The sequence below is a fragment of the Talaromyces stipitatus genome, genomic scaffold (assembly GCF_000003125.1).
Source record: "Talaromyces stipitatus ATCC 10500 scf_1105507295523 genomic scaffold, whole genome shotgun sequence".
Lineage (NCBI taxonomy): Eukaryota > Fungi > Ascomycota > Eurotiomycetes > Eurotiales > Trichocomaceae > Talaromyces > Talaromyces stipitatus.
In genome coordinates, this window is record NW_002990113.1 from 5354381 (window position 1) to 5378480 (window position 24100).

At 46.1% G+C, this 24100-nt stretch overlaps 9 protein-coding genes across 10 annotated transcripts, besides 5 other annotated features; 5 read left to right on the top strand and 4 right to left on the bottom strand.

Moving 5' to 3' along the window:
• Positions 1 to 527: 527 nt before the first annotated feature.
• On the top strand, positions 528 to 2417 carry TSTA_079230 (eukaryotic translation initiation factor 3, gamma subunit, putative; the record flags this gene model as incomplete). The annotated part of the gene is made up of 2 exons (XM_002341913.1): positions 528 to 699; positions 761 to 2417. The coding sequence occupies exons 1-2, from the start codon at positions 614 to 616 to the stop codon at positions 2415 to 2417; spliced, it is 1743 nt and encodes a 580-aa protein (XP_002341954.1). The 5' UTR covers positions 528 to 613.
• A 145-nt stretch (positions 2418 to 2562) lies between these two features.
• TSTA_079240 (ARP2/3 complex subunit Arc18, putative) lies at positions 2563 to 3607 on the bottom strand. Its single transcript, XM_002341914.1, has 6 exons — positions 3500 to 3607; positions 3390 to 3435; positions 3026 to 3300; positions 2857 to 2969; positions 2725 to 2803; positions 2563 to 2668 (listed from the first exon to the last, which is right to left on the bottom strand). Exons 1-6 carry the CDS (start codon positions 3503 to 3505, stop codon positions 2621 to 2623), a joined length of 567 nt encoding a protein of 188 aa, XP_002341955.1. The 5' UTR covers positions 3506 to 3607; the 3' UTR covers positions 2563 to 2620.
• Positions 3608 to 3776: 169 nt separating this feature from the next.
• Positions 3777 to 5251, top strand: TSTA_079250 (DNA replication factor C subunit Rfc3, putative). Its single transcript, XM_002341915.1, has 4 exons — positions 3777 to 3995; positions 4049 to 4136; positions 4193 to 4751; positions 4804 to 5251. Exons 1-4 carry the CDS (start codon positions 3856 to 3858, stop codon positions 5214 to 5216), a joined length of 1200 nt encoding a protein of 399 aa, XP_002341956.1. The 5' UTR covers positions 3777 to 3855; the 3' UTR covers positions 5217 to 5251.
• Positions 5237 to 6908, bottom strand: TSTA_079260 (uncharacterized protein; the record flags this gene model as incomplete). The annotated part of the gene is made up of 2 exons (XM_002341916.1): positions 5237 to 5300; positions 5464 to 6908. 2 exons carry the CDS (start codon positions 6906 to 6908, stop codon positions 5237 to 5239), a joined length of 1509 nt encoding a protein of 502 aa, XP_002341957.1.
• An 888-nt stretch (positions 6909 to 7796) lies between these two features.
• Positions 7797 to 7833: a sequence feature (AT_rich).
• Positions 7834 to 8632: 799 nt separating this feature from the next.
• TSTA_079270 (dimethylaniline monooxygenase, putative) lies at positions 8633 to 10519 on the top strand (the record flags this gene model as incomplete). The annotated part of the gene is made up of 4 exons (XM_002341917.1): positions 8633 to 8675; positions 8728 to 8832; positions 8893 to 9682; positions 9745 to 10519. 4 exons carry the CDS (start codon positions 8633 to 8635, stop codon positions 10517 to 10519), a joined length of 1713 nt encoding a protein of 570 aa, XP_002341958.1.
• Positions 10520 to 10859: 340 nt separating this feature from the next.
• Positions 10860 to 11528, bottom strand: TSTA_079280 (uncharacterized protein; the record flags this gene model as incomplete). Its single annotated transcript, XM_002341918.1, has 3 exons — positions 10860 to 11126; positions 11174 to 11202; positions 11252 to 11528. 3 exons carry the CDS (start codon positions 11526 to 11528, stop codon positions 10860 to 10862), a joined length of 573 nt encoding a protein of 190 aa, XP_002341959.1.
• A 1104-nt stretch (positions 11529 to 12632) lies between these two features.
• TSTA_079290 (cytochrome P450, putative) lies at positions 12633 to 14002 on the top strand (the record flags this gene model as incomplete). Its single annotated transcript, XM_002341919.1, has 6 exons — positions 12633 to 12855; positions 12913 to 13044; positions 13096 to 13366; positions 13415 to 13480; positions 13538 to 13613; positions 13661 to 14002. The coding sequence occupies 6 exons, from the start codon at positions 12633 to 12635 to the stop codon at positions 14000 to 14002; spliced, it is 1110 nt and encodes a 369-aa protein (XP_002341960.1).
• A 97-nt stretch (positions 14003 to 14099) lies between these two features.
• Positions 14100 to 14119: a microsatellite.
• Positions 14120 to 14382: 263 nt separating this feature from the next.
• Positions 14383 to 14439: a sequence feature (GA-rich).
• A 257-nt stretch (positions 14440 to 14696) lies between these two features.
• Positions 14697 to 18164: a mobile genetic element.
• A 502-nt stretch (positions 18165 to 18666) lies between these two features.
• On the bottom strand, positions 18667 to 19786 carry TSTA_079300 (uncharacterized protein; the record flags this gene model as incomplete). Its single annotated transcript, XM_002341920.1, has 2 exons — positions 18667 to 18792; positions 18890 to 19786. 2 exons carry the CDS (start codon positions 19784 to 19786, stop codon positions 18667 to 18669), a joined length of 1023 nt encoding a protein of 340 aa, XP_002341961.1.
• Positions 19446 to 19521: a sequence feature (G-rich).
• Positions 19787 to 20191: 405 nt separating the features above from the next.
• TSTA_079310 (cytochrome P450, putative) lies at positions 20192 to 20810 on the top strand (the record flags this gene model as incomplete). Of its 2 annotated transcripts, XM_002341922.1 has the most annotated exons (4): positions 20192 to 20260; positions 20310 to 20467; positions 20523 to 20572; positions 20623 to 20810. In XM_002341922.1, 4 exons carry the CDS (start codon positions 20192 to 20194, stop codon positions 20628 to 20630), a joined length of 285 nt encoding a protein of 94 aa, XP_002341963.1. In that variant the 3' UTR covers positions 20631 to 20810. The 2 variants fall into 2 exon arrangements, with proteins under 2 accessions (XP_002341963.1, XP_002341962.1); XM_002341921.1 differs by having other exon boundaries at positions 20523 to 20768.
• Between the last annotated feature and the right edge of the window lie 3290 nt (positions 20811 to 24100).

A 24100-nucleotide genomic window follows, 5' to 3' on the forward strand; every position in this document is an offset into this window, starting at 1 on the left:
GGGACGAGTCTGTGCGATAATTCAGGTGTGTGAAGGTTGTCGAGTGGTCGGAGGTCCGAATGTCTGTGTCGTTGTATGCAGGACAAAGTGTCGTAATTGGAATGTGAGCAAGAGACTGACTGGGACTATACAAAGGTAACTTCCGAGCACAGCAGTGACTTAAACGTATTCCATGCATAGAGTGTTCATCGATTCCTCAATAGTTGGGTTGACGACAGGCTGCCATGTTTCTTGAAGGCACACTCCAAGGCAGACGAGGTATGCAAGAGGTAACTAGCTAAGTTAGCAGTTGTTGTCAACGAAGATGTCATAACGCGGGGAGAACCCGCTCCACGCAAAGCCTAGGCAATCGTGTTACCAATCATTACACACTATTTACAGCAGAACTACACAAATGGCTGGGGAGATAAGCTCGCAGTATGGTAACGTACTGTAATCCTTATCCGGGACGGAATTACTCATGCTCCCGAGGCGGGCAGCCGCTCTTCCAATCAGAAGTTGCGATTCCGCCGCAAGCAACTTTTTTCGAGGCGTACACTGAGGATTCCCAACCGAGACCATATCGTACTTATTTCCTATCATCCAGGAATTCCAAGGGCGATTAGCTTTAATCATGGATTCGGTTGTGCAGCCGCACCAATATGTGGCTGTACGGATGTCTTCCGGCATGTACAAGCTGGTGAAAGCAGCTCCAAATACGTGAGTCTCGAAAAATTTGAACCTTTTACTGCCTCATAGCTGAGATCTGTGGAAAATGCAGAACAATTTTGCTTGGTAAATATGGCAGCTTCTATACAAATCATATCATCGGTCGACCGTTCCATCAGACTTACGAGCTTTTACCCACACCAGAAGAAGATGGCTACAGTCTGCGCGTCGTCCCAGCTGCTGAGCTCCATGCGGAGGCTCTCATCAGTGAAGGTTCTGCAGAAGTGGATGGTTTGATAGAAGAGCCGCCGGAGTCAGGAAGTGCGGGACAACAACCCATACGCTCAAATCGCGATATCAACGATGATGGATCTGCGCAGACTCTGACTTGGGAAGAAATTGAAGACTTGAAACGGAATACTACAGGTGCCGGGAAAGAAATTATTGATAAATTATTGGAATCTCATTCGACTATTGACAAGAAAACGGCATTTTCTCTGGCGAAGTATAAGCTACGGAAAGAGAAAAAATATCTGAAAAGATTTACGATAGTGCCATTGGACGTGAATATCCTGACGGAGTATATGCTCGAGCAAAAAGAAGCACACAGGATCATGGAGCTGCGTCATGAGTTGATAGGGTTGTTGGGATGCTGGGGGAATGTCCACCATAGTGGGAATTTGGAAAATGTGGAGCCAAACGGGAGATATCTTGTTATAGACGATACTGGAGGTCTTGTTGTTGCTGCAATGGCTGAAAGAATGGGAATACTTCATCCTCCGGGAGAGGATGAAGAGGATGAGGAAGTCGACGATGGCCTAGTACTTAAAGAAGAAGAGACGAGCGAAGTTCCTACACAATCAGATCCTGCGAATGAGCATCGACACACCGGAGAGCAGAAAGCAAGACCGCAGACTCGACCACATGCCAAAAGGCAACCCATGACCGCCAAGCAAAATTCTATTACTGTTATTCACCCTCACTCACAGCCCAACCTCAGTCTCCTAAAGTACTTCGGCTATGATACAGAAGAACCCAACGTATCGCACCCCCTTTTTGAGCATCTCAAACTAGCTACATGGCTTCAGGTGCTTGATCCAGAGGCCGACAACATATACTCGGAAAAGCCGGAGGAAGTCGACGAGGCAACACTGAAGACTTATAAGCCCCGACAACGCGGGACATATCATCGCAAACATGCAAGGTGGGCTCGAGTTAGGAGAGTTGTCGACGAGATACGCGCAGGTGGATATGACGGTCTCGTAGTAGCTAGTGTAATGGATCCGGATTCCATACTGAGACATCTGGTTCCTTTACTTTCTGGTGGCGCGTCAATTGCGGTATATTCGCCATCAGTTGAACCACTCACATTATTAATGGATCTGTACTCAACAGCCCGCCGCTCAGCATACATCTCTAAAAAGGCGGATCTTGAGAAAGAGCGAAGGAGCATTGACCTTGATAACATGGATGTTGATCTTCCTTCTGTCGAGTCACAGTTAGCCTCGGAATTCTCTCTTGACCCAACATTGGTTCTAGCGCCCATGCTTCAGACATCGCGAGTGAGGGAGTGGCAGGTTCTTCCAGGTCGGACACATCCGTTAATGTCTGGACGAGGTGGTGCCGAGGGATACATCTTTCATGGTATTCGGGCTATTCCGCAGTCGCAGCATGTCCAGGCCCGTGGGGTTAACAGTCGCAAGAAGCGGAAACTCGATGTTGGGGATAATGGTACACCTGATGATGGATCGACGCCGGTTGCTGCATAGATATAGTCTTATAGACGCTAATTTTGAACCAAGACCGCGGCGTGCAATTGTACACCACGATATGACTTGCGGCATATGAAACGAGCCTGTGAGAAAAGTAACAACCCATTATGATACCCAGAGTATGTGATAGTGACTGTATATTGGACGCAAATAAAATCACATTGGTGCTACCTAGTACTAATATCAACAGGCACAAACATCTATAGACTTTTTCCCATGAACTTCCTCTTTGCAAAACTAAGCCAGAACTATACGACAGTAAGTTAGCATACCATATTAAATCGTAAAGATAGGAAACACTGACCTTGGAAGGACCTTCACCACCAGGGTATAATCTAGAAAGTAAACGAATGGCAAGCTCTTGTCGGACTTGGGAGAGGTATCTGCGTTTATTAGAATCTTTACACAATTTGATGGAGGACCATGATTTGCTCACTGTCTGAGTTGCTCTGCGTCTTGTCGGTCGCGTGGACGCTCAAAAGCTTGGTTTAGAGGGAATGAGACATCGCCGGGAATAGCGAATTGTTCGAGCGCCACATTGATCAATGCCTAGTCATGTTAATCAATTACTAATACGGAAATATGTTGCATGCAAGCTGGCATACCTTCTCAGCATCCCGAGCCGTCATATTAGCCTTCACTTTGCCCAAACATTCACTCAAAAACAATATACCATAAATCAGCATGCGGTCTGCGGGACCCTTGATCTCGAAATTGCGAAAGAGAACATTGGCGCGGAACAGAGACAGAATCTCATCAATGCAGTCATATGATTCGCTATTGGGATCAATGTCAAGGTCGGACTCTGAGGGAGGAAGCGCGGGGAGAACATATGCGGGGCCACGAGTGCGAGTGCGCAGAGGGAGGAGAGGGAAGTTTCCTGTAGATGTCGTATTAGATCAACCGATTTAAATTGTGTACTATTCAAGGTCGTATATTATTCGGAGCTCGATATCTGGGGTTGCGCACCGATAAGTGGGAGGTCAGCCTCATCGAGGAAGATAGAATGGTATGCCTAATCGAGTTATCAGTACAAGACGTGTTTGCGCAGTCAATTGTGAAGCGTTCAAGGTACATACAGGCATCTTCAAATCAAATTAGTGACTGTACTGTATCTCTTGCTCTTAAGTACAGCCTCTATGTTGGAGGAGATCGAAGAGGTGAGTTGCTGTAGATAGGCTGCTGTTATGACGGAGCTGCTTGGGCGGGTGCGGAGGGCCGGGTTACTGCCTTAAGCTTGATGCCTGGAACTGCAGGCTGCAACTAGCTCCATAAACCCTAACCAGATATGGTTAGCTCCATAACTTTCCGCGACAAACCTCTTTACGCGCTTTCAACGCGTCTAGCAGACTGATCGATCACCCCAGTTCAATTACAACATATTCTCACAACGATTCCTGATACAAGAGATTAAAGTACAGGAACAAAATTTAAAATGTCAGATTACGACGACGATGTCGAAATGGGCTCCACGGCGCAAAGCAGCGCAATGAAATTTAGCTCCGATAATACTACCAGCAAGGGAAAGAAGATTGTTGCAGATTTACCTATTGGGGCAGAGGATAACCTACCATGGTATGCAAAATCAATCTCTCACAAAAGCATGATCGTTATTGACTTTCAATTAGGGTCGAAAAATATCGGCCCAACTCGCTGGACGAGGTTCAGGGACATCAGGATATATTAGCCACGATCAATAGATTTATCGACTCACATGTATGCTCAACAAACATTTATTGAGGCTTACACAAAGCTGATTAGCTCATTGCCAGCGACTACCCCATCTTCTTCTCTATGGACCCCCCGGCACAGGAAAAACAACCACAATCCTAGCCCTCGCACGACGAATCTACGGCATCAAAAACATGCGCCAAATGGTTCTAGAACTGAACGCATCCGACGACAGAGGTATCGACGTTGTCCGAGAACAAATCAAGACCTTTGCAAGCACGAAACAAATCTTCTCTGTAGCTGCGCCTGCCGCAAAGGAGAATTCTTTGGGAGCGTTCAAATTGATCATCCTTGACGAGGCCGATGCGATGACGGCTACTGCACAGATGGCCCTTCGACGAATTATGGAGAAATACACTGCCAACACTCGGTTTTGTATCATTGCAAATTACACACATAAGCTCTCGCCAGCATTATTATCCAGATGTACAAGGTTTCGCTTCAGTCCATTGAAAGAAGCAGATATTCGGTCTTTAGTGGACAAAGTCATCGAGGCTGAGAATGTGCGAATACAGCCCGAGGCAACAGAAAGCCTCGTCAGACTGAGCAAAGGCGATATGCGACGAGCATTGAACGTGCTCCAGGCTTGTCATGCGAGCAGTACGTCTACCTTATCAAATTGGAAAACGCTAAATACTGACGTGAATAAAAGGCATCCCACTCCCAATGCGTAACGCACCCAAGGACCAACCATCCCCCGAACATGAGCTCATCACCGACGCAACCATCTACAACTGTATTGCTGCCCCTCATCCATCCGACATCCGCGAAATCATGACCACCCTCCTGTCCACAAGCGACGTCATATCCTGCCTCAACACAATCAACACACTCAAAACGAGCAAAGGTCTCGCGCTAGCGGATATTCTCAGCGCATTAGGCGAGCAATTACAGACGTTAGAAGTACCCGCTCAGACTCGTATCAGCTGGTTAGAAGGTTTGGCAGAGGTTGAATGGCGGCTATCCGGTGGAGGAAGCGAAATGGTACAGACAGGTGGTCTTGTGGGAGTTATTAGGAATGGATGTGAGTTGATGGGTGATAAGGATGTAGCAATGGAACTGTGATGGATTTTATAGAACAGAGTTCATGGTATTTTCCTATACGACGAAGCATATGACTGCAAGTCCGCATCGATAAAAGGATAAATACTGCAAAATGAGTGAAGAACATGAATTGGAATACTTATAATCACTACTCTTATTTTGCCAGTTAGGTGATGTTGATCTCATTACATCCATCAGTCCGTCACTCGAGACGAAGCGCAAGCAAGCAAGCATAAGTCATTGCTCATTACATTCATGCAGTCCTTACTTTTCAGTAGAAGCAGTCTCAGCAGCACCAGCCGAAGCAGCCAACGACTTCTTCTTTACCAATCTCAATCCACCAAGCAGCATGGCAATAACCTCAAGGCCCAGGATAACACCAAGTGTAACCATGGCACCAATCACACCGGCAACCGCATTCGACATACCGGAACCACTGTCTGAGGCAGACGCAGAAGCAGAAGAGCCAGGCGAAGAAGCTGAGCTACTTGCACAGACTCCAGTGGTGTTTCCACAAACTTGGCACCACTGCTGCTGGTTCATGATGGCGAATTTCTCCGTATTGGCAACAAAGTCGTTCCAGGGGATTTCAACCTCTGAGCTGCCAAAGAGTGGGTAAGGAGTTAGGTCAGTGGTAGTAGCTGAAGTGCCGTTGTTGAACAAGAAGCGCACGCTAATCTCTGAAGTAGATGGGAACACGCCATTTTCAACGGTTGCATTGGTGATAAGTTCCCAGACCATGCTAGAAGCATAATCAGGAATACCGTAAAACACGGGATCAACAGTTGGCAAGTCTGCAAGTCCAAAGTAGGACTGGAATGTGCCATACGAACCGAATTGAACATTGAGTCGGGGATTCGCGGCGTTGGTCATGATGGTCTTATTGAGAGCCGACAGCACCTGACCGGCGAGCTGGGCACCGGCAATAGCACGTGCAGTACTAGATGCGTTGTAGGCAAGGTTGTATTCGTGAATATTTGCAAGAACGAGAAGCTCGTGCATGGTCTCGTTGCTCACATTGCTCAGCGCAGGGTTGTCGCTGGTCGAGTTGTGGATCAAAGCGACATTAAGCAGATCCCAGATAACGTATGCATTCTTGAAATTCAACTGAGAGTCGCTGAATGTGGCATTCACGACAGGAGCCACACTCTTGTACAAGTCCGTAGTGGAGTTGAGATAGGATAAGTAAATATCAGAAGAGAAGAATTCGTTACTGCTGGTCAGAGCATTGTTACATGAAGAAGAGCTCTGAAGCCAAGGGTTATCTTCACTGCCGCTGCCGGAGCTCTGGACAGTGACGGGGATGAGCTGGTAACCGTTGAAGGGGGCCTCGACGACGGTCCCATTGCGAAGAGTCTGATTTGATGCGCTACCAACAGGTGGGTATAGACCCTGAAGCCAGCCTGCGGCGGAGTTTTGGAGCACATTGTCTAGGGGTGAACTGACTGCCAATTGGGACAATTTGACAGTTTCATCCTGAATGCCTAGGATCTGGTAAGGCGATCCAGCAGCGATGTATCGATCATGATAATTTGTGCCCGAACCCAGGATTTCGTGGTATCCCAAGTCAGTGAGCGAGGCTGGCGGGGTGCTCTTTGATGTGCGGTCCCCGTGGCGGTGGAAGACATAAGCACCGAGAATGGTTTCAGCGGCGGAGAGCTGAATAGCTGGGATTAGAGCCGCAGCGGCAAGAAGACTGTTTCTGTGATACATTGTGTTCTCTAATCACCTTGCAATCCAGCTGGGATGGGAAATGTGATGAAGAAGAAAAGAAGAGGGAGAGGAGGGGTAAAGTATCCGATGGACAAGCAATGACACAGATCTTATCCTTTGATAAGATAGATCCACTTCCACTTTCTTGGAAAGTTAAGATATGTTCTTTTTAGCGGCATCCGCGGAAATGCACCTTTTGCATTTCCCCCTCGGAGAAGGCCTGACCACAGGCTCAATGATTCAATTGTCAATGTCAATGCCACTCGGTAACTACATTTTTCGCGAGGTATAATATACTACTGAAGACTCAGACTGAGAAAACAACGCGAAACAGGGGAAATGCGATTGATGATTCATTAGTCAATCATCGACGGGTATGTGATGTTCGGAATGGGCCGACATCTATCCGAACGTGTTCTCAAATTCATCGTCGACTTAGCACTGATTGAGTTCATTCAGTGGGGAATGCTACCGCGATGGCATCATCTTGGACAAGTCGTCTTCCAGCTCCCGTAGCGATTGAAAGAATAAAGATACGTTTTGACGATCAGTGGCTGATTGTCGCGTGTCGATTTAAGCTTAACTGGAGTAACGTTAGAGATAGGGTTACACATGCAAAGCCCTAACGAATACAACCACTGTACTTGCGCGCGTTCGCTTAGGCCGGGGAGACCACTAGAAATTAGGAGCATAATCAAGTGCCGTCACTGTCTGGAACCTTCGTTAACGGAATTGTCATCGGCATCGGCATTGTCATCGAACAGGGTTACGTGAAGCGTCCAAGGCTCATTGACGAGGTACCGGTACATAAGGAGCGATCCGGCACTGGCAATATATTGTAGGAGCAAATGCAGGTGTACATTTAGTTCTATCCATGGATATCATATCAAATTTAAAAAAAAAATAGATTGAAAATATTTATTTTCAATCTTGAAGTTCATTTCCAGTACATATTTAAACTAGGCCTGGATTGATAACCTTCTTCTGATCAGCTAGATAGTCTGTTCTGGCCCAGTTCCGGGTTGGTCCACCTGTGCAGGGTTAGGGCAGGCCAGCAGGCTGGATATACATATATTCCATTTCTAGGTACGGTAATGTGACAGCACATACAGTAAACTAAACTTGAAGGCTGTGTGCATGGATTATTTACCAGCAACCTGCCTACTTTGCCTATAAGTAGCAAGTGCTAGCCCATTTCCAGAATACTGACGCACCGTATTCTCCCAAGCACGCCACTCGAACGCAATTAAGGGCATCTTACACTGGTTCAACGATGGATGTGATTACCACTTGGCACACTGAACTGATCTTATTTTTCCGAGATCAGCGCTCGTCTCTGGCTTATGCTGTGTTTGGTGTTGTAAGCTCAGAGAAAATTTAGGCCTTCACGGTCCTCGGTCACCCCGGAAGTCCGAAAGGGATGACTGTACATGCGCAGGCTCAGGCGCTAAAAAGACATGCATCTCTTTTCAATCCTAGGCAATCATGCAATAACACGGAACACTACTGCAACTATTGTTGCAGCTGTGCCTCACATGCTGCTGTTGCGTTGCTATAACCAATCATCTTCCACCGTCTCTTATTCTTTGGCCTCCAACATCATCCCTGTCGTTCAAACAAAGAGATATTTGCTGGTGACTCGATCGCTATATCTTCTCTTGAAGTTTTACGGCTGTCTGACTGCTCTTGATTAATCCAAACAAATACTCACAACCGGCCACAATATGGGTGATGTGAGTGAGGTTGACGTTCTTGTCATTGGAGCAGGTGAGCCTCCTATTCTGTTGGGGTTCATCTGCTGATGTACATGTCATTCCAGGTATCTCGGGAATCTCTGCAGCCAAATTTTGGCTAGATACGCACCCTAATTCTCAACTTGTTATTCTCGACAGGGACAACTGTCTAGGCGGGACTTGGAATTCGCGTGCGTCGCACCGTCTCTCATCTCATAATTCTGGTTTGACTAACTTTCTGGCGACTGTAGGACGTGGCTACGACACTTTCTGGACTCAATGGACGGTAGGAACGGCTGAGTTCTCGGACCAGCCAATGCCGCGACCACCAGACGAGGACATTTATCTCGAGTTTTTCAAAGCTAAGCATACGACAAAATATCTCAATGACTATGTCGATTCACATAGCTACTCAGGGTGGACGTTGCGCGATAGAGTCAGACTCTCAACCGAGGTACAGTCGGTTCAGAAGATCGATGGCGGATGGACTGTGGTGTCCAAAGAACGAGAGAGTCCACAACAACATACCTTCCAGACCGCCAAGTTGATTGTTGCCAGTGGCTTGACGTCAATTCCTAATATGCCTTTGCTACCGGGAAGGGACGGCTTTCTTGGTCAAGTTCTACACCAGGACAGTTTTGGTTCGTCCAACGTTTTGACCTCACCGGAAGTCAAGAACATCACCGTTCTGGGTGGCGGAAAGTCATCGGCCGATATGGTGTACGAATCCGTCAAAGCCGGAAAAACTGTGTCTTGGGGCTTAAAAGCTACCGATACAGCTGGTCCTGGATTCTTTCTCTCTCCAAAGGGAGCAGGGCCATACAAAAATGCATTTGAGATAGGAATGACTCGACTAGCCGCAACTTTTACACCATCTTTTATGAACGGAATAAACTGGTGGACAAGACTCCTTCATAGTTCTAGATGCGGCTTGAGACTAATGGCTGGCTTCTGGGAGTCTGTCGACGCAAAAGCTCGTGCAGAGGCTGATTATCAACGGAAAAGCCTGAAAGATTTTGACAAATTGTCACCACACTCACCGTAAGCGCTGACCATCCCCTTCCGAGTATCACGTTGTCCTCGATAGTCTCTGAACCAAACAGGATATTTTGGCAGAATTGTACGGGTGGACTTCTTAACCACCGAGACTTCTTTGATACTATTGCAGAAAACGTTCGCATTTATGTCGGGGACATTGATTGTCTGGACAAAAATTCACTTCGTCTGAAAAGCGGCGATCAGATACCTACCGATGCTCTACTTTGCGGCACAGGCTGGCAGCCATCACTCCAATTCTTCTCCAAAGATCAGTGCAGACAACTTGGCTTACCGCACCTAGTAGACGATGAGTCGCCAGACGAGAAAAGCCACTGGGCGGCCCTCGAAGCTGATGCGGACGCCAAAGTTCTCGCCACCTTTCCGCAGCTTGCAGACCCCCCTGCCGTCTTTCTGAAGCCTGCCACAAAAACCCCATACCGGCTGTATCGGCACCTTGTTCCGTTGTGCGAATCCTGCAATGCAAGTAAAGATCGCTCTATAGTCTTTATTGGTCAGGTCGGGGTAGGCAACTACTTCCCCCTTGTGGAGTGCCAATCAATTTGGGCGACCGCCTACTTGGACGGTAAACTGGATTTACCAAGTACAGAAGAGCAGGAAAAGGATGTAGCCTTATTCACAACGTGGTGTCGGCGTCGCTACCTCAGTAACGGACTTCGGGGCAATGCCATGACCTTTGAGCTCATCGGATATACAGATACCTTGTTGAAGGACCTTGGTCTCCGCAGTAATCGCAAAGGCTGGTTCAAGGATATTTTTTTCCCTATCTGGGCCAAGGACTTTGGGGGCTTGAAAGCAGAGTTTATGGAGAAATATTATTGATTTCCCTTTTTACGATCTCCACATACTCTTTCACATAAGCTTTTGTGATGCCTCTTAACTTGGCCAATGCTTCTTGCTCTCCAATGGAATGCTCGCCCATTAGCACAAAGACAGCATTGACAACCTCCTTTTAACCATAGCGAATTGCAGCGTCGCGCTCCTTCTCCCAAGAGAAAACGTCATTTTGCAGCCCAGCGGCTGCCCACGCTGGCATCATGAGCCCTTCCATCTTGTCCAGCTCGGCTGGTGGAATCGTGATAGCCATGCCGAAAGTGACAACACCATACCAGAACCCGTACAGCAAGTTAGCAACCCAGCAAAAGCAGTTCTTTCCCATAACTCACCACTTTCCAACATCTATGCTTCGATAAGGAATATACTCCTCCAGAGTAGCGAAATGCTTGTCATGTTGTCTACCGCCAGCGAATTTCAGAAACTCTACCCAGGCTTTCATTGTTGTCACGGCTCTCTCTTTATCAATTGCCATCATTTCTTTCAGTATCAGAGCTTGCATTTGTCTCATTCCATCTGCTCTTTTCACTGAGATTGAGCCTTTGATTGAACCTTCCAAAAATGCTTCTTGCATGATGTCATTTGACGTGTCCAGCTTTTATAATGTTAGAACGCCTTTTCACTAATGATTGAGCTGGTTACCTGATCCTTATCGCAATCCTCAGCGTAGTCTATGAAAATATTTAGTAGGTTGCAACTCTGCTCGTAGGGCGTATTTACCATCGTATAAGAACGCAAACTCGTTGGCATAACTGATGATCTCCAACCGCTCGGGCAAGCATTCTGGCACAGAAGTAGACATGAAGTTCCATTTGGCATGGAGACCACCTTTGTAATTCTTGAGATGCTTAACAAGTCGGCTCCAGTCCCTTTGGCACCGGATAGTTCCGACATCCTCTTTTTGAGGCTGTTTGTGCATGCGCAGGGGTATCCCCTCGCATAAACCTTGTGTTTCATATTCGCCTGGATCGATGAGTCGAGAGTATTTGAACCCCATTTTGGCAACCTGTAAAGACTTTCGGATGTGAATGGATGAAGAGTGATATTGGGACTACAGAAAATTACTTGTATGGCATAATAAGGGATATATATATGCTTTCTCTCCAGAGAAAAGACCTAGGTATGTACTAGTGTAAATTAATACTGCTGGAAGATATAGGACAATTACGGCAAACCAGAGCCTAGTTCTGAATCATTGAATAGGATCCAATGGAACTTGGAAATTTAGCAGTGCTAAAAATATGACCATTCAGAACTATGCCCGACCTATTCTGTGCGTTGGTTCTGTCTACAGCTTATCAGTGGTGGTTGATAGGGTTTGTTACCGTTACCCTATATCCGATGTCTTCGTATGGGCATGTGGGAAATGGCGTCCATTACCACGTTACCTCGGTGGTATTCCAATTGTCAATACTGAAAAAATCTTTCCTGTATCTCATTTATTATCGTATGATTATAACTATGGTATTCTTATGTAGGGTGACGCGTACCTGGTAGGGGTTTTATATGGAGACTGTCTATCTCTAGATTGATTCTTGCTTCGCATTATCCCTCCATTCTTTATTATCCACTCTGCACCTACCTAGGTAGGTAGTAATGTAATCGTTATTGTTGGCTTCCAAGATTGGCTCCCGTCACATACATCCTGCATCTCTACTAGAAGTGGCCCAACTATATCTCTATTGTTCAAAACAAGGATGAATATATTTTTAATATCTAATTAACCAGCTATAAATATCGTGATCGTTTATGGTTTACATATCTAGTAGTACTTTCTAGTGCACATTAGCATATGTTCACCACATCTGTTCCCAGCTCCATACGGCGCATGCAAGCACGCAAGCACGGACATATAACCATATTCGAGGAGTGGTGTTATATATTCTAGAACTTATATCTATGCAGACTTAACAGCAGGTTCAACCCCTGTATGGCACCGTTTCGAACGCACGCATAGTAGTCCTGGCAAGTGCATTACCCTTCACTGAAGCTCAACGAGGAGTCCATAGCCGTACCCCCATCTGGACTGTCATTTCGACTTTATCCTGGGAAACCCTTATTGCTACTCAACTCGGAGGCTTTTTCAACCATAGATCTTACCATGGCGGTCAACTTCAACAGCTTTGTTTTTGCTGGCTTAGGGCTCGTCTGCGTCGGGACGATTTACTGCATTGCTCTCATTACGCACCGCCTCGTCTTTTCCCCCCTTGCGGGTTTCCCAGGCCCAAAATTTGCAGCTGCCACAGGCTGGGTAGAGTTTTACTATGACTTCTTCAAACGAGGAGCGTATATTTATGAGATTGAGAAGATGCATAAGAAATATGGTATTCCTTGCTGTAGCAATAAACAATAACACGGTCCCTAACATTTTCACGTTGTAGGGCCGATAGTTCGTATTAACCCTGAGGAACTCTCTCTGCATGATCCTGCCTTTTACGATGAGATATATTGCGTTGCATCAAAACGCCGAACAGACAATTACAGCCACATCGGGAAGGGAATAGATTTTGATGGTGTGCTTTACCCTGGGGAAGACGAAAAAGTGCTAATTCGCGATCGAATAGGTTCCCACTTCCTCACAACAGCCCATGATCATCACAGACTGCGCAGAAAGCCTCTGGAACCGTACTTTTCCAGAGGGGGAGTTATGCGCCTGGAGCCAATTCTACACGAAGCCGTCCAGAAATTAGAGAAACGCTTTACTGAAAAGAAGGGCAAATGTGCCGTTGTACGGTTAGACCATGCATTTACGGCCTTCACGGGCGATGTTATAGGCACAGTATGCTGCGAAGAAAGGGAGCAGTTTTTAGATGACCCTGAGTTTGCCCCGTATTGGTAGATGCACGCTAGAAATGTCTCTTGAGCGTTACTAAATTTTTCTAGGTATAAACTGCTTCATACGGTCATTAAGTCGATACCGCTTTTCATGGGACTTCCGTGGCTTATCAAGTAAGGCTTTCAACGCGAAGTTGTCCAGGCAATCGCGCATAATCCAACACCTTTTAGTATCGTATCTCTACTCCCCGAGTCAATCGTTGTATGGATTGACCCACGAAGCAAGAAGTTTATAGATTACAAAAATGTACAAATCCTGTTCGAAGTTGATACTGTTTATACTGATCAACCTAGATGACGAACCGACATATCGAGATTGCGAAAGACCGCAAGTTTCATAGCATCAAAATTGGGTCGAGACCTTCACTTCTGACTTATTTGGTGAACAGCGAGTTACCCAGTTCTGAACTTACAGTGGAGCGTCTAAGCAAAGAGGCTCAGGTTCTGCTCGGAGCTGGTACCGTCAGTACCGCTCGAACGCTCGACTTCATCTGTTACTATGTCCTCGCGAATGAAGACATCCATTGCAAGCTCCGAGATGAGCTGGCAGATATTATGACAAATTATCCAGCGCAAATCCCTTCATTTGTTCAGCTTGAGAGGTTACTGTCGGTTTATCTACGTCTAGGTCGCTAGCACTAGTCACGTAGAACAGCTATTCCGACAAGCTGACGAGCCTGATCAATATGGTATGGAATTCCTGATATTGATGACTGCCCCCCAAGAGTAAGGGGTGTGTGTGTGTGTGTGTGTATATTTAACGGCCGTGGTTCGTGACTTGCACGCTTCCCACCGATCCCTACTGGGACATAGGCCGCCGAGGGGTAAGCCTCGGGCTTCAGGTCCTATCAGATTTATATACAAATAAGAGACTCTTTGGCGCATTTCCATAGCTGCCGTGGTCTTAAAGGGAGATCCACTTCCTAGTGGGTTTTGGGTATTTGCCAGCTGCAATGGTCCACCTATGCTCCATGACCCATCATTCTACCACCATCATACTTAAGCAGTGAGTTTGAAAAGAAAAAGGGAAGAAGGAAAGAAGAAAAGAAAGAAAGAGAACAAAGGAAAAGAGAGATATAAGGGGAAAGTAGGGCTGACTTAGCTAGGTGCTAAGGAGAGGTTGGCGAGGACAGATATCCTCAAAGAAACGGGTCTCTGCTAGCCATGAGGCTAGTTTTTGTGTTCCTTTCGCAGTACCTAAAAGAAAAGAGATAACTTCAGAAGGGGGTCCAGATGGACGAGGGGCTCATCTCTTAGCTATATGGCAGAAGAAGAAATGTAGAGGTGCTTTTCATGCTCCACATCGACAGAGAAGATAAGCATCATCATGATTAAAGCGCTTGTGGTAATCTGCAAAGTCTCCATGACCAGTACGGGCCGCTATGATATGGCCAAGGTCAAGTTGGTTAAGTTGAAGCTCTCCAGGGCGTTTAGGAGATGTAGTTATTTCTAGATCTTGGTATGTCTGTAGTGCTACAGTCTACCACCGTGTCTGAGCAGCGGAAAGAGATTGAGTCTTGGCGTATCTCTTTAGCGAGGCATATGAGGACTTGTATGGAGAGGGGGGGATAGAGATAGCTCCTTCCTTAGCAGCGAGATCAGCTGCTTCATTCTCAGGGATTTTAGTGTGTCCAGGGACCCATCAGATTTGGATTGATCCACTTTTGGTGTGTGGAAGCCTTTCGCGTAGTGGCCAGGCGGCTGCAAGGGTGCGAAAGGATTCAAAGACCTCTTGAGAGGATCCTGTAGAGGGGGATAGAAGGCGCGTGGCAACTTCCAGGTTATCAAGACAGATCCATAGGTTGGTAGCAAATTGAGCTGTTGGGTATGCTATTGCTACTTGAGTACTAGCTAGGGCAGCTTCTGCTTCTATGTCAAAGACCTCTTTCCCATGTCCGTATGAGAGTGAGGAGTGGAGGAACTGATGGTGTGCTTGAATTCCAATATAGCCACCCCCTGCACGTCCATCTATCAGCCTAGATCTATCTGAAAAGATTATAATATCCGAGCTAGGGATGGTACGTTAAAAAGCTGTGAAATCAGCCGCTGCCTGTTCCTTAGTGCATCCCATGGAAGCTCCTATTCAGGCTAGGGCACTCTTGCGTGACTCACGAGGGTATCAGGGAGCATGTTGTAGAGGGTTTATTTGTTCAGAGTTGGGGAGCGCCAGCACTCGGCGGGCAAATCGACTGGTTTGTCGGCCATCTCTGGCTATCTGTTCTGCGCGTCTTTGGAGTGGGTGGTATGGATCAAGACACCATAGGCGGACCGATGTTTGGAGAGCTATTTGATCTAGTTCAATTTCTAGCGGAGAGAATCTAGACTCTCGGTATAGAACAGATATTAGGGTTGTGCGGAAAACTGGAAGGACTGCTCTTACGCCTGCTAGTATTACTTTGGTTAGTTTCTCAAGATATTCTCTAACTTGATTTGAAATTTAGGAAGACCCAGGGCGAGTACGTCCTAGCCACTAGGTTTCTACGCCATAGTATGCTTTATGGAGTACACAGGCTGATACAGCCTGCTGTAGTAAATGAGGTTTGACTCCACGGATAGTATTCCCTAGAGAGCGAAGGGTATTAGCCACAGTGAGGGCTTTAGATGCTGTTTCACTAATGTGCCATTTAAATATTAGCTTTTTGTCAAAGAGGATTCCTAGCCAACATAGATATAGCCGTTTAGTATTTTCTGAGATTATAATAGATCCAGCTTTTACTGAAGATGTGCAGGTTGGGTCCTAGTCTGCTTTATGTCAGGAGAAGTGAAGAAGCTTGTATTTATCTAGTGCAAATGTAATGCCCTCTGCAGCGCCCTAGTTTAGAGCTTCTTGTAGTGAGTCTAATAATGCTTTGCAGTTAGTAGCAAGAGATGTTGAGATTGCCAGGTTAGCTATGTTATCTGCGTAACCAAATCTGTTCCTTGGGTTTCCTAGACGGAATAGGGGCGCTATGTAGAGCATGAAAAGAATGCCAGATACTGGGGATCCTTGTGGAAGACCGCAGGCAATGTCTGTTGAGGGGCCAATCTCTCCATCGAGTTGGATCTGGACTGATCGCCCAGTAGCAAAGGAGGCAATCTAGAGAATAAGATTAGTGGGCCAGCCCTGCTCACGTAATCTGCGGATAAGTCTGCCGGGAAGCACGGCATCAAAAGCGCCCTTGACATCTAGGGTAAGGAGTGAGGCAGTCATGCCTTGATTTAGTGCTTGTTCAACATCATGTGTTAGGCATGTGGTTAGATCATTTATAGATCTTAGTGGGAGAGCCCTAAACTGTTGCCTTGCTAATACTTTGTAGTATATAGAGATCCATGCCATATTCTGTGCCACTAAGCGCTCAAGTCCTTTGCCAAGAACTAATAGGAGAGCAATCGGTCTGTATGATCTAGGTGAGGATCAATCAGTCTTTTTTGGTTTCTGGATAATTGCTAAGATTGCATGTTGAAAGTATTTCGGGTGATAACTAATCTTTAGGCACCCTTAATATAATATTAGTACCTTGTCCTTGATTAGAGGCCATGCTACTTTGAGTATGCAGGCTGGGATTTTGTCTGAGCCAGGGGCTGTGTTTCCTGCCTGAAGTACTGACTCCTCCACCTGTGCTATTATTATATCTAGGAAGTAGAGACTAGTGGTAGGGACTGCTGGGGAGTCCAGAGGTATGTCTCCTGCCTCAGCCGAGTTTTAGAGAAGATTACGGACTAGTACGTCTCGTTTCTCATATATAGTAACTGCTGGGAAGCTGTTGGGTCTCAGTGGATTCTTCAGTGGAGGGCTTCGGAAGGTGCCTGTAGACTTATGCCATTTACTCATATTGAAGACATCCTTCATTTGTGTTGCCGTAGAGAGCTTATCTCGCCAAAATTGTCGTTAAGACCATCTAGTTATCCTATGGAAGTCTATCTTTGAGCAGAGGCCTAAGCGGTAATTGTGTAAAGCTTTCTTGCAGTCTTCATTTCACCATGGTTATCCTATGCCTTGTGTTATAGTCCTCTTAGCAGAGCCTCTATATGCTTCTTGAGTTGCAGATGTCAGTTTTTCAGCAAGGGCATCAAGATCTTCTTCTGTTGCGGCTGAGCTCTCGGTGCCAGCGAGATTAGAGGCAAGGAGCGAGAGGAAGGAGGTGTGGTCTAGTGTGTCAAATCTCAGTTTCTGGGCTATTTCCTTGTATCTCTGATCCCATGGAACAGTGGTGATTAGTGGTTAATGATCTGAGGTTGCATCTAAGTGGCTCGCTATGCTAGCTTTGGCTCCTGCGAGTGCCAGAGGGCTTGAGGCGAAACTGAGGTCTAACACGTTACCCCTTTTATGTGTGGGACAGTCTATGTCGGAAATGAGTACTAGACCCTGGAGATCCAGCCAGTTGATAAATGGCTCTGCAAAAGTTGTAGGGCTGTGTTATAGCGAGGGTTGCCATCTGTTGTGTAGTAGGTTGAGATCGCCTGCAAGTATCGTTATTTGAGGGAAATACACCTCTGGCAGGGTTGTGAGAGCTTTCGCGGCTTCACCTGCTCTGCTGTAGCCTGCTGGGGCATTATAGATGTTAACTATCAGAGCGGACTTTCCTGTGGGCGAAAAAATCTGAAGAAACAGGAGATCCGAGGCTTCTTTAGTGTCAGTTGTAAAGGGGCGTAGCTGGGAGGTCCGGATGCCTTTCTTCTTTCGGACATAGGTGAGGACTCGTGGTTAGCCACTTATTGCCCAGCTATCAGTTGGGGAGAAGCATTCATATAATGGATGTTTTTTAGTGATCTGTCGGCTGAGGTCTTTAAATGTATATAGTTCTTAGATTAGGATAATATCGATGTCGCTAGTGTATGCCAATGTGAGGGCTATTTCATATACGTCTGGCGCGTGCCCTACATTTAACTGTAGGATTTTGAGAGGCGCCTTTTAAGTTGGATAGTAATAGATCATAGCTCCTGTTCAAGAAGAGAGGCGAACCAGTTTTATGGTTGAGGGGTTATAAAACGGACTGCACGAGCTATAATAGGAGGATCTTCAGTTGGGGCGCGAGGTGGGGGGGTTACTAAACGGAAAGGAGAGATAATCTCATAGATTAAAGGCTGTGATGGCATCTCATCTAATGCCAGAGGTGTTTCTTGTGTGCCTATAGAGAGCTAAGAGCTACATCCTTCTTCAGTTTGAGCTTTTGCGAGGTTTATGGCGCAGGATTTACGGATCTCTGTTTGTTAAGCTTTAGTATGTTTAGTATTGCCTTTGGGGCGCAGAAGGCATTCTAGGAAATCAGCTGGATGTGGTCCATGGCAGTATATGCATCTAGGAGGGCATTAATGAGGCTCTAGGGCTGTGCAGTGATTGACATGGCTCTCTTCAGTATGCTCTGAGGAGCCGTATAGTCGGCATCGAGAGGGGCGTGCACAGGATCATGCATTATGCTATTTCCAGCATCGTGTGCATTGAATAACTGTTGTTTTCTTAGAGAGGTGACGAGCATTGGTGATAATGCCAAAAAGACGTAGCTGGATAGGTAGTGGTGATTTCGTGCCTTCTGGGAAGTTGACAAACCAGCTTGAGGAGAGAGTATTAGGGTTGGCAGCACTCGTAGTGGTCTCGCTAATAGATATTGGCTTGAGCCCTGTAGTTTCGCTAATTTCTAAGGATAGTAGTGTAGGATTAATAGGAATTAGAGAGTATTGACCATCCAAGATTTGGCCAATTTTCCTTGGCACATTGGTGACTCGGTATGAGACCCATCGGAAGCTGCATTCTATCTGGTAGTTAACAAAGAATGTAGAGATCGTCTCTTTTTGGGCCTCAAGAGCTAGGAGGGCTTCTGGAGATGAGGGACATAGTGCAAAGCCAGTCTTTGTAGCTTGGACTTCTTTTAGTGCTGCACTATTTAAGTTTAGTTGAGATCGTAGGCTAGAGTAGATAGCGTAGGCTTCCATTTTTCTGGCTGCATGGTCAGCTGGGAGGCGTACGAAGAGCCAGATGTCAGGAAGGGGTTGTTTCACCAGAGGCATAGGCTTTTTGATGGAGGCTTTAGGGTGAGTGGTGGGAGTTGATTTGACTGGGGCATATTGGGTAATAGTCGCATAAGTTGACTGGTTAAGGCCTGAGGGGGGACGTGAGGGAGGGGGTGAAGGGGGTAAGGGATTTAGGGTGGGGGAAGAGGAAGGGGAAGGAGACAGGGCAGGTAGAATGGAGGTCATTGAGATACCGCTGATATAAGCGTTGAAATGTTGTTGAGCTACCGAGGCGAGGTCATCGCTTAGAGCGGTGAGGGCTCTCAGTAGGTGAGGAGCAAGGCCGGTGGTTTGGCTGCGGTGTTTATCAAGGAATACAGCTATGGGGCTGAAGATCTTCTGTCCCTCAGAAGCTCTTGTTATGGCTGCAGACGTGGATTCCAGAAGGGCTGTCTGTAGAGGGCCGTCTGTACCAGGGCCTTTACGCGCCATGGTGTTGCCGGGCGCGTTGGGACGCGTCAAAGGCTGCACTCCTGGGAGCTAGGTGGTAGAGAGGGTTGAGGATTTTGAGCCTCCGACTGTTTGATATAAATAATTATAAGGAAGTCGCCTATCAACTCGAAAATCAGGTTGGCAAGAGTCCTGTACTATGTAAGGTTGCCAAGAGTAAGGGGGACGGGGAGTGGCTAACTACATATATACGCGGCACGCACGTGCCGCGTTAGACTAACTGATATCCAGTGCCGAAACGCGCTAGGTTTGATATTCACGTTCCGACAGTTACCCTATCTCACGGCACTGATCAGAGAAGGGCTTAGGTACGTCTCGATCGCTGATTCATAGGTAGTCGCGTGATTGCTGAGAGTTGCATCGCTCTCTAGGCTAAACTTCGGTAATATGCACCGACTCCCAAGGGTCTCACCAGATGTCTCAATTCAGTACAAGCAATGGACGATTCCAAAAGGAGTAAGCCTAAAGAACAAAAACCCTCATTTACTGCTAATATGACTTGTAGGTACCAGTGGGTATGTCTGCTTATCTCATGCATATGGACGGGGATATATATAAAGATCCTTCCAAATTCATGCCGGAACGATGGCTTGATTCAAAGCCTCTTCTGGATAGGAATTATGTGCCTTTTTCCCGGGGTTCACGGAAATGTTTGGGTATAAAGTAAGCCATCACTAGAAAGGAGATGACTGAAAATTGCTGACTATTTCCCTTCTAGCCTGGCTTACGCAGAGTTATACTTGGTACTTGCGGTACTCTTCCGACCAGGTGAGCCGCAGTTTGAGCTCTTTGAAACGGATGAAAGTGATGTTGTTCAGGTGCATGACTTCTTACTTCCGCTTCCTCGGCTTGATTCAAAGGGCATCAGAGTGACAATTAATTAGCTTTGACTGATGAAAGAGAATAAGTGAGCATCATTAAGACAAGGCTTAGAGTTTTAAAGCAGAAGCATTATTGAAAATTATGAGACTTGTCATGTGTTGTGATTCTATTTGATTGGCTACGACTGGAGTAGACATGAATGGCAAACCCTAGCTTCTCAGGCTTTTTTTTTCTCTGTTAGGCATTAGATATATATGTAGAACAAAGACCGAGATTCCTCAAGCATTCCAATGGACGAACAAGTGGTCTACCCTCGATCAGGTTTCCTAGGTCAGAAATAAAAGTAGAAATCCCTCAAGTACACAAAGTCTAGAAGCTCTTATAAGTGCTATTCTTGTTACCTTTCAATTCCCCAGCGCCAGCAGCAACAACACAGCCCAGCATAGGAAAACTACTGCTGTAGCCTGTCTGCTAGTCCCAGTACAATTTGCCTGTATGGTGCGCAATTCTCAGCAAGCCCTGTCACCCACAGATTAAAGCTATCGGTGACGGTAACGCATTGTCTCGGGATCGACGTCTGACTGGTCACCGTCTCAGTAGAAAAGTTAGAATATGCTGCACCGTTCGCTCTGGAATCCGGAATGCATATACAGTGGTCTCGAAGTCCTTATCAGCGGATCCAAATATATCAAAGCTAATACCGGCCGTGGTGAATATAGTATACCGCAAGCTTCTTCAATATGACATCACAGCAAGAGCATTCCAAACACGAAGTACGAGCTTTGAAGGTCCTATAGACGAGTTTCCAGCGAGGATAGTTTATAAGTCATGCATCCAAAGACGTTTCTGCGGGTTTACCTGGTCAAATTGTGTTTGGACCCGAGTAAGATGGAGTTCTGGCAATATCTGGATAAAGTTGGGTAAGTCAGTTTATTATTGCTACTTACTTTGAAGGAGTGATGTATCTGACAGTAGCTTTTATAGGATGATGCATGCTGGCCAAGGGCGAGAACATCCGCTCCATATTGAATACATCCATATAGGCACCTGTCTTTCATCCATTCAAGATGTCTCACAGAGGCCATATTGTCCCATTTTCGAATCACCTGCAAACATCAGTGGAGGACATAGACGGCGAAGATGCAAGTAACTGTTATCACTTGATATATGGTCGGAATACAGGAGTTTACTTGCGAAATCATCTTAATCCCACGATTTCTAGATGTTCTGTGCTCAAAAATTACATAGATTCAAGTGAAGGATCTTGGCAACTTCGATAAGTTCAAGCAACTCCAAAGTCTATGACCAATTACCACCTCATCACCTCAAGAGCTCGTCTGTAAATGCTCCGATCCCTCTATTTAAGAGTACTCCAAAAGAAGAATCCAAGCACCCATACATAACCAACAAACTTCCCAAACCAGCTCTCTCAATCATCTTTAGCTCTTGAGACCATCTCGTGGATTTTGCAAAGCTGCGAATAACCGCAAAACAGATTATCTCTAATAAACATCCTAGGAAATTCAGGAAGCACCACCAAATACCAAGATACCACTCTCGCTGGCCAACTCGCTAGCTCACGGCGACATGAGAAGCGCCAGAAAGCAAGAAGACAGCACAAGCCACAACCGTCTTGAATGCGAATGACCCGGCCTTCAATCGTACACCGTTTGCGAGTACTCTGACATAATTCGTATACGTCTAACGGCCAATCTATGCCAAAACCTTTCCCAGAATCTGCGCATACTTGTTGCTGGCGTGATATCCCCAACAAGGCTGGCCATTCGCTGGCCTGATCGAGACCGACCAGAACAAAGAAGCAGGCTAGTACAGCGTTGGTGCTGTCTAGGAATATGAGACTTTCCACAAACCAAATAATGGCAGTATGGATGACCATCTCACATACAGTGACATATGGGAGATGGCGGAGGAGAGTCTGTTGGATTGGAGAAACATCTTCTGGGAAGAATGCAAATATCATATCAGCGAAGATGGATGGTACAATGTAGGTATGAAGGCAATAGTAAATGGGTAGTTTGACGAGACGAAGGAAGAAGGACACGGAGTAAGGAATTTCTGGGGGTGAATCTTGAGAATCAAAACTTGCTTTAGTTGTTGGAAGAAGCTGTGGATTTCCACAAAGCTTGTAAGTGGCTCTACAGTCCAATTTGTGCCACAATCGGATTGATTTTATATCATGTTTTCTCTATGTATAATAATGAAATGATGTGAAGGATGTAAAGTGGTACACCCAGGCTCCAAAGACTGACAAGGCTAGGAGAAAAGTACCAGAAATGCTTGGAAGCAATGAAAGAATGGACAGAGAAGGCGACGATAATGGGGAGGAGGTATAGTCGATACATTTGGGTTGAGCAATGAAGCGCAATTGAGAATACAGCACCTGATAGGGCAAGTGAAAGGATGGGAATAAAACATAGCGACAGCTGGGTCAGGATGAGTTTCGTAGTTAGGGCTATCGTCGGCTCGGTGGCCATTATTCTTGACAGGTAATTGATTGATGAGGGTGAGATCGCAGCAATTTTATGAACAGTTCCAGTGATCAAAGGCTTAATATATACCAAACCAAATCAGGAACGAGCCAAAAAAAAGCTCAACAGAAGCGGTAACATAGGGAGAGGGGCTGGTGTACAGTCATCTACCTACAGAGCTCATTTTAAGCCCCTAGTTGGAGGATGCAAGGTCTTTGTACACATCTTTCAACGACGATGACATTTCTGGGCAGAATAAAACGAAAGATAGAATACTCCTAGTGTTTTTAGTGTGGCTTTTCTCGCAAATTAATCTACGCGTCAATGACTACAATCAATGGGTGGACTGGAATCGCAGCACAGCTGCATAAACAAAGAATGTAAAGATGGCACTGCTTGGCCTTCCTTAAACGCCGACCAATTTGTGATATGTAGGCTAAGGATGCTGTGTTGTAGCATGGATAAATATTAATTTACTTCAAGACTGCGACGCATAAGTGAACGTTCTTTGCCATCTCCAATATATTTGAAAAGTGGTTCTTCTTTCAACATTTCTCCGTCACCCACTGCTTGATTACTCCAACTGATCCTTACTCACCGGTTTTGTCTTTTATTTGTCTACATTCGAAGAGTATCAAGGAGATTCGCAAAAGAATTTCCAGAAATAATGGAAAAAAATCCCTGAGTTACAGGAGTAAGGCTCAGGGTACTTTTTTTTTGTCTTGTCCAGCGATTTGAAGTTGATTTAGAATATACCGTGAGCAGTCGCATATCGGATTCTCCAGATGAATTCCTCACATATCTGCGAAGCAGGAGAATTCGTGGCAATACTTGCAGTAGTAGTAAGGCCCGTCGGCGTTGCCATTAGGATTGCTGCTTTTAGCCCGCGTTCGAGGTGTTGAAGAGCCACAGTATAAGCATGTAGGCGGCCTCCGTATAGTCCAATGGTCGCTTCTGAACCCATTCAAGAATCAAGATTGAAGTT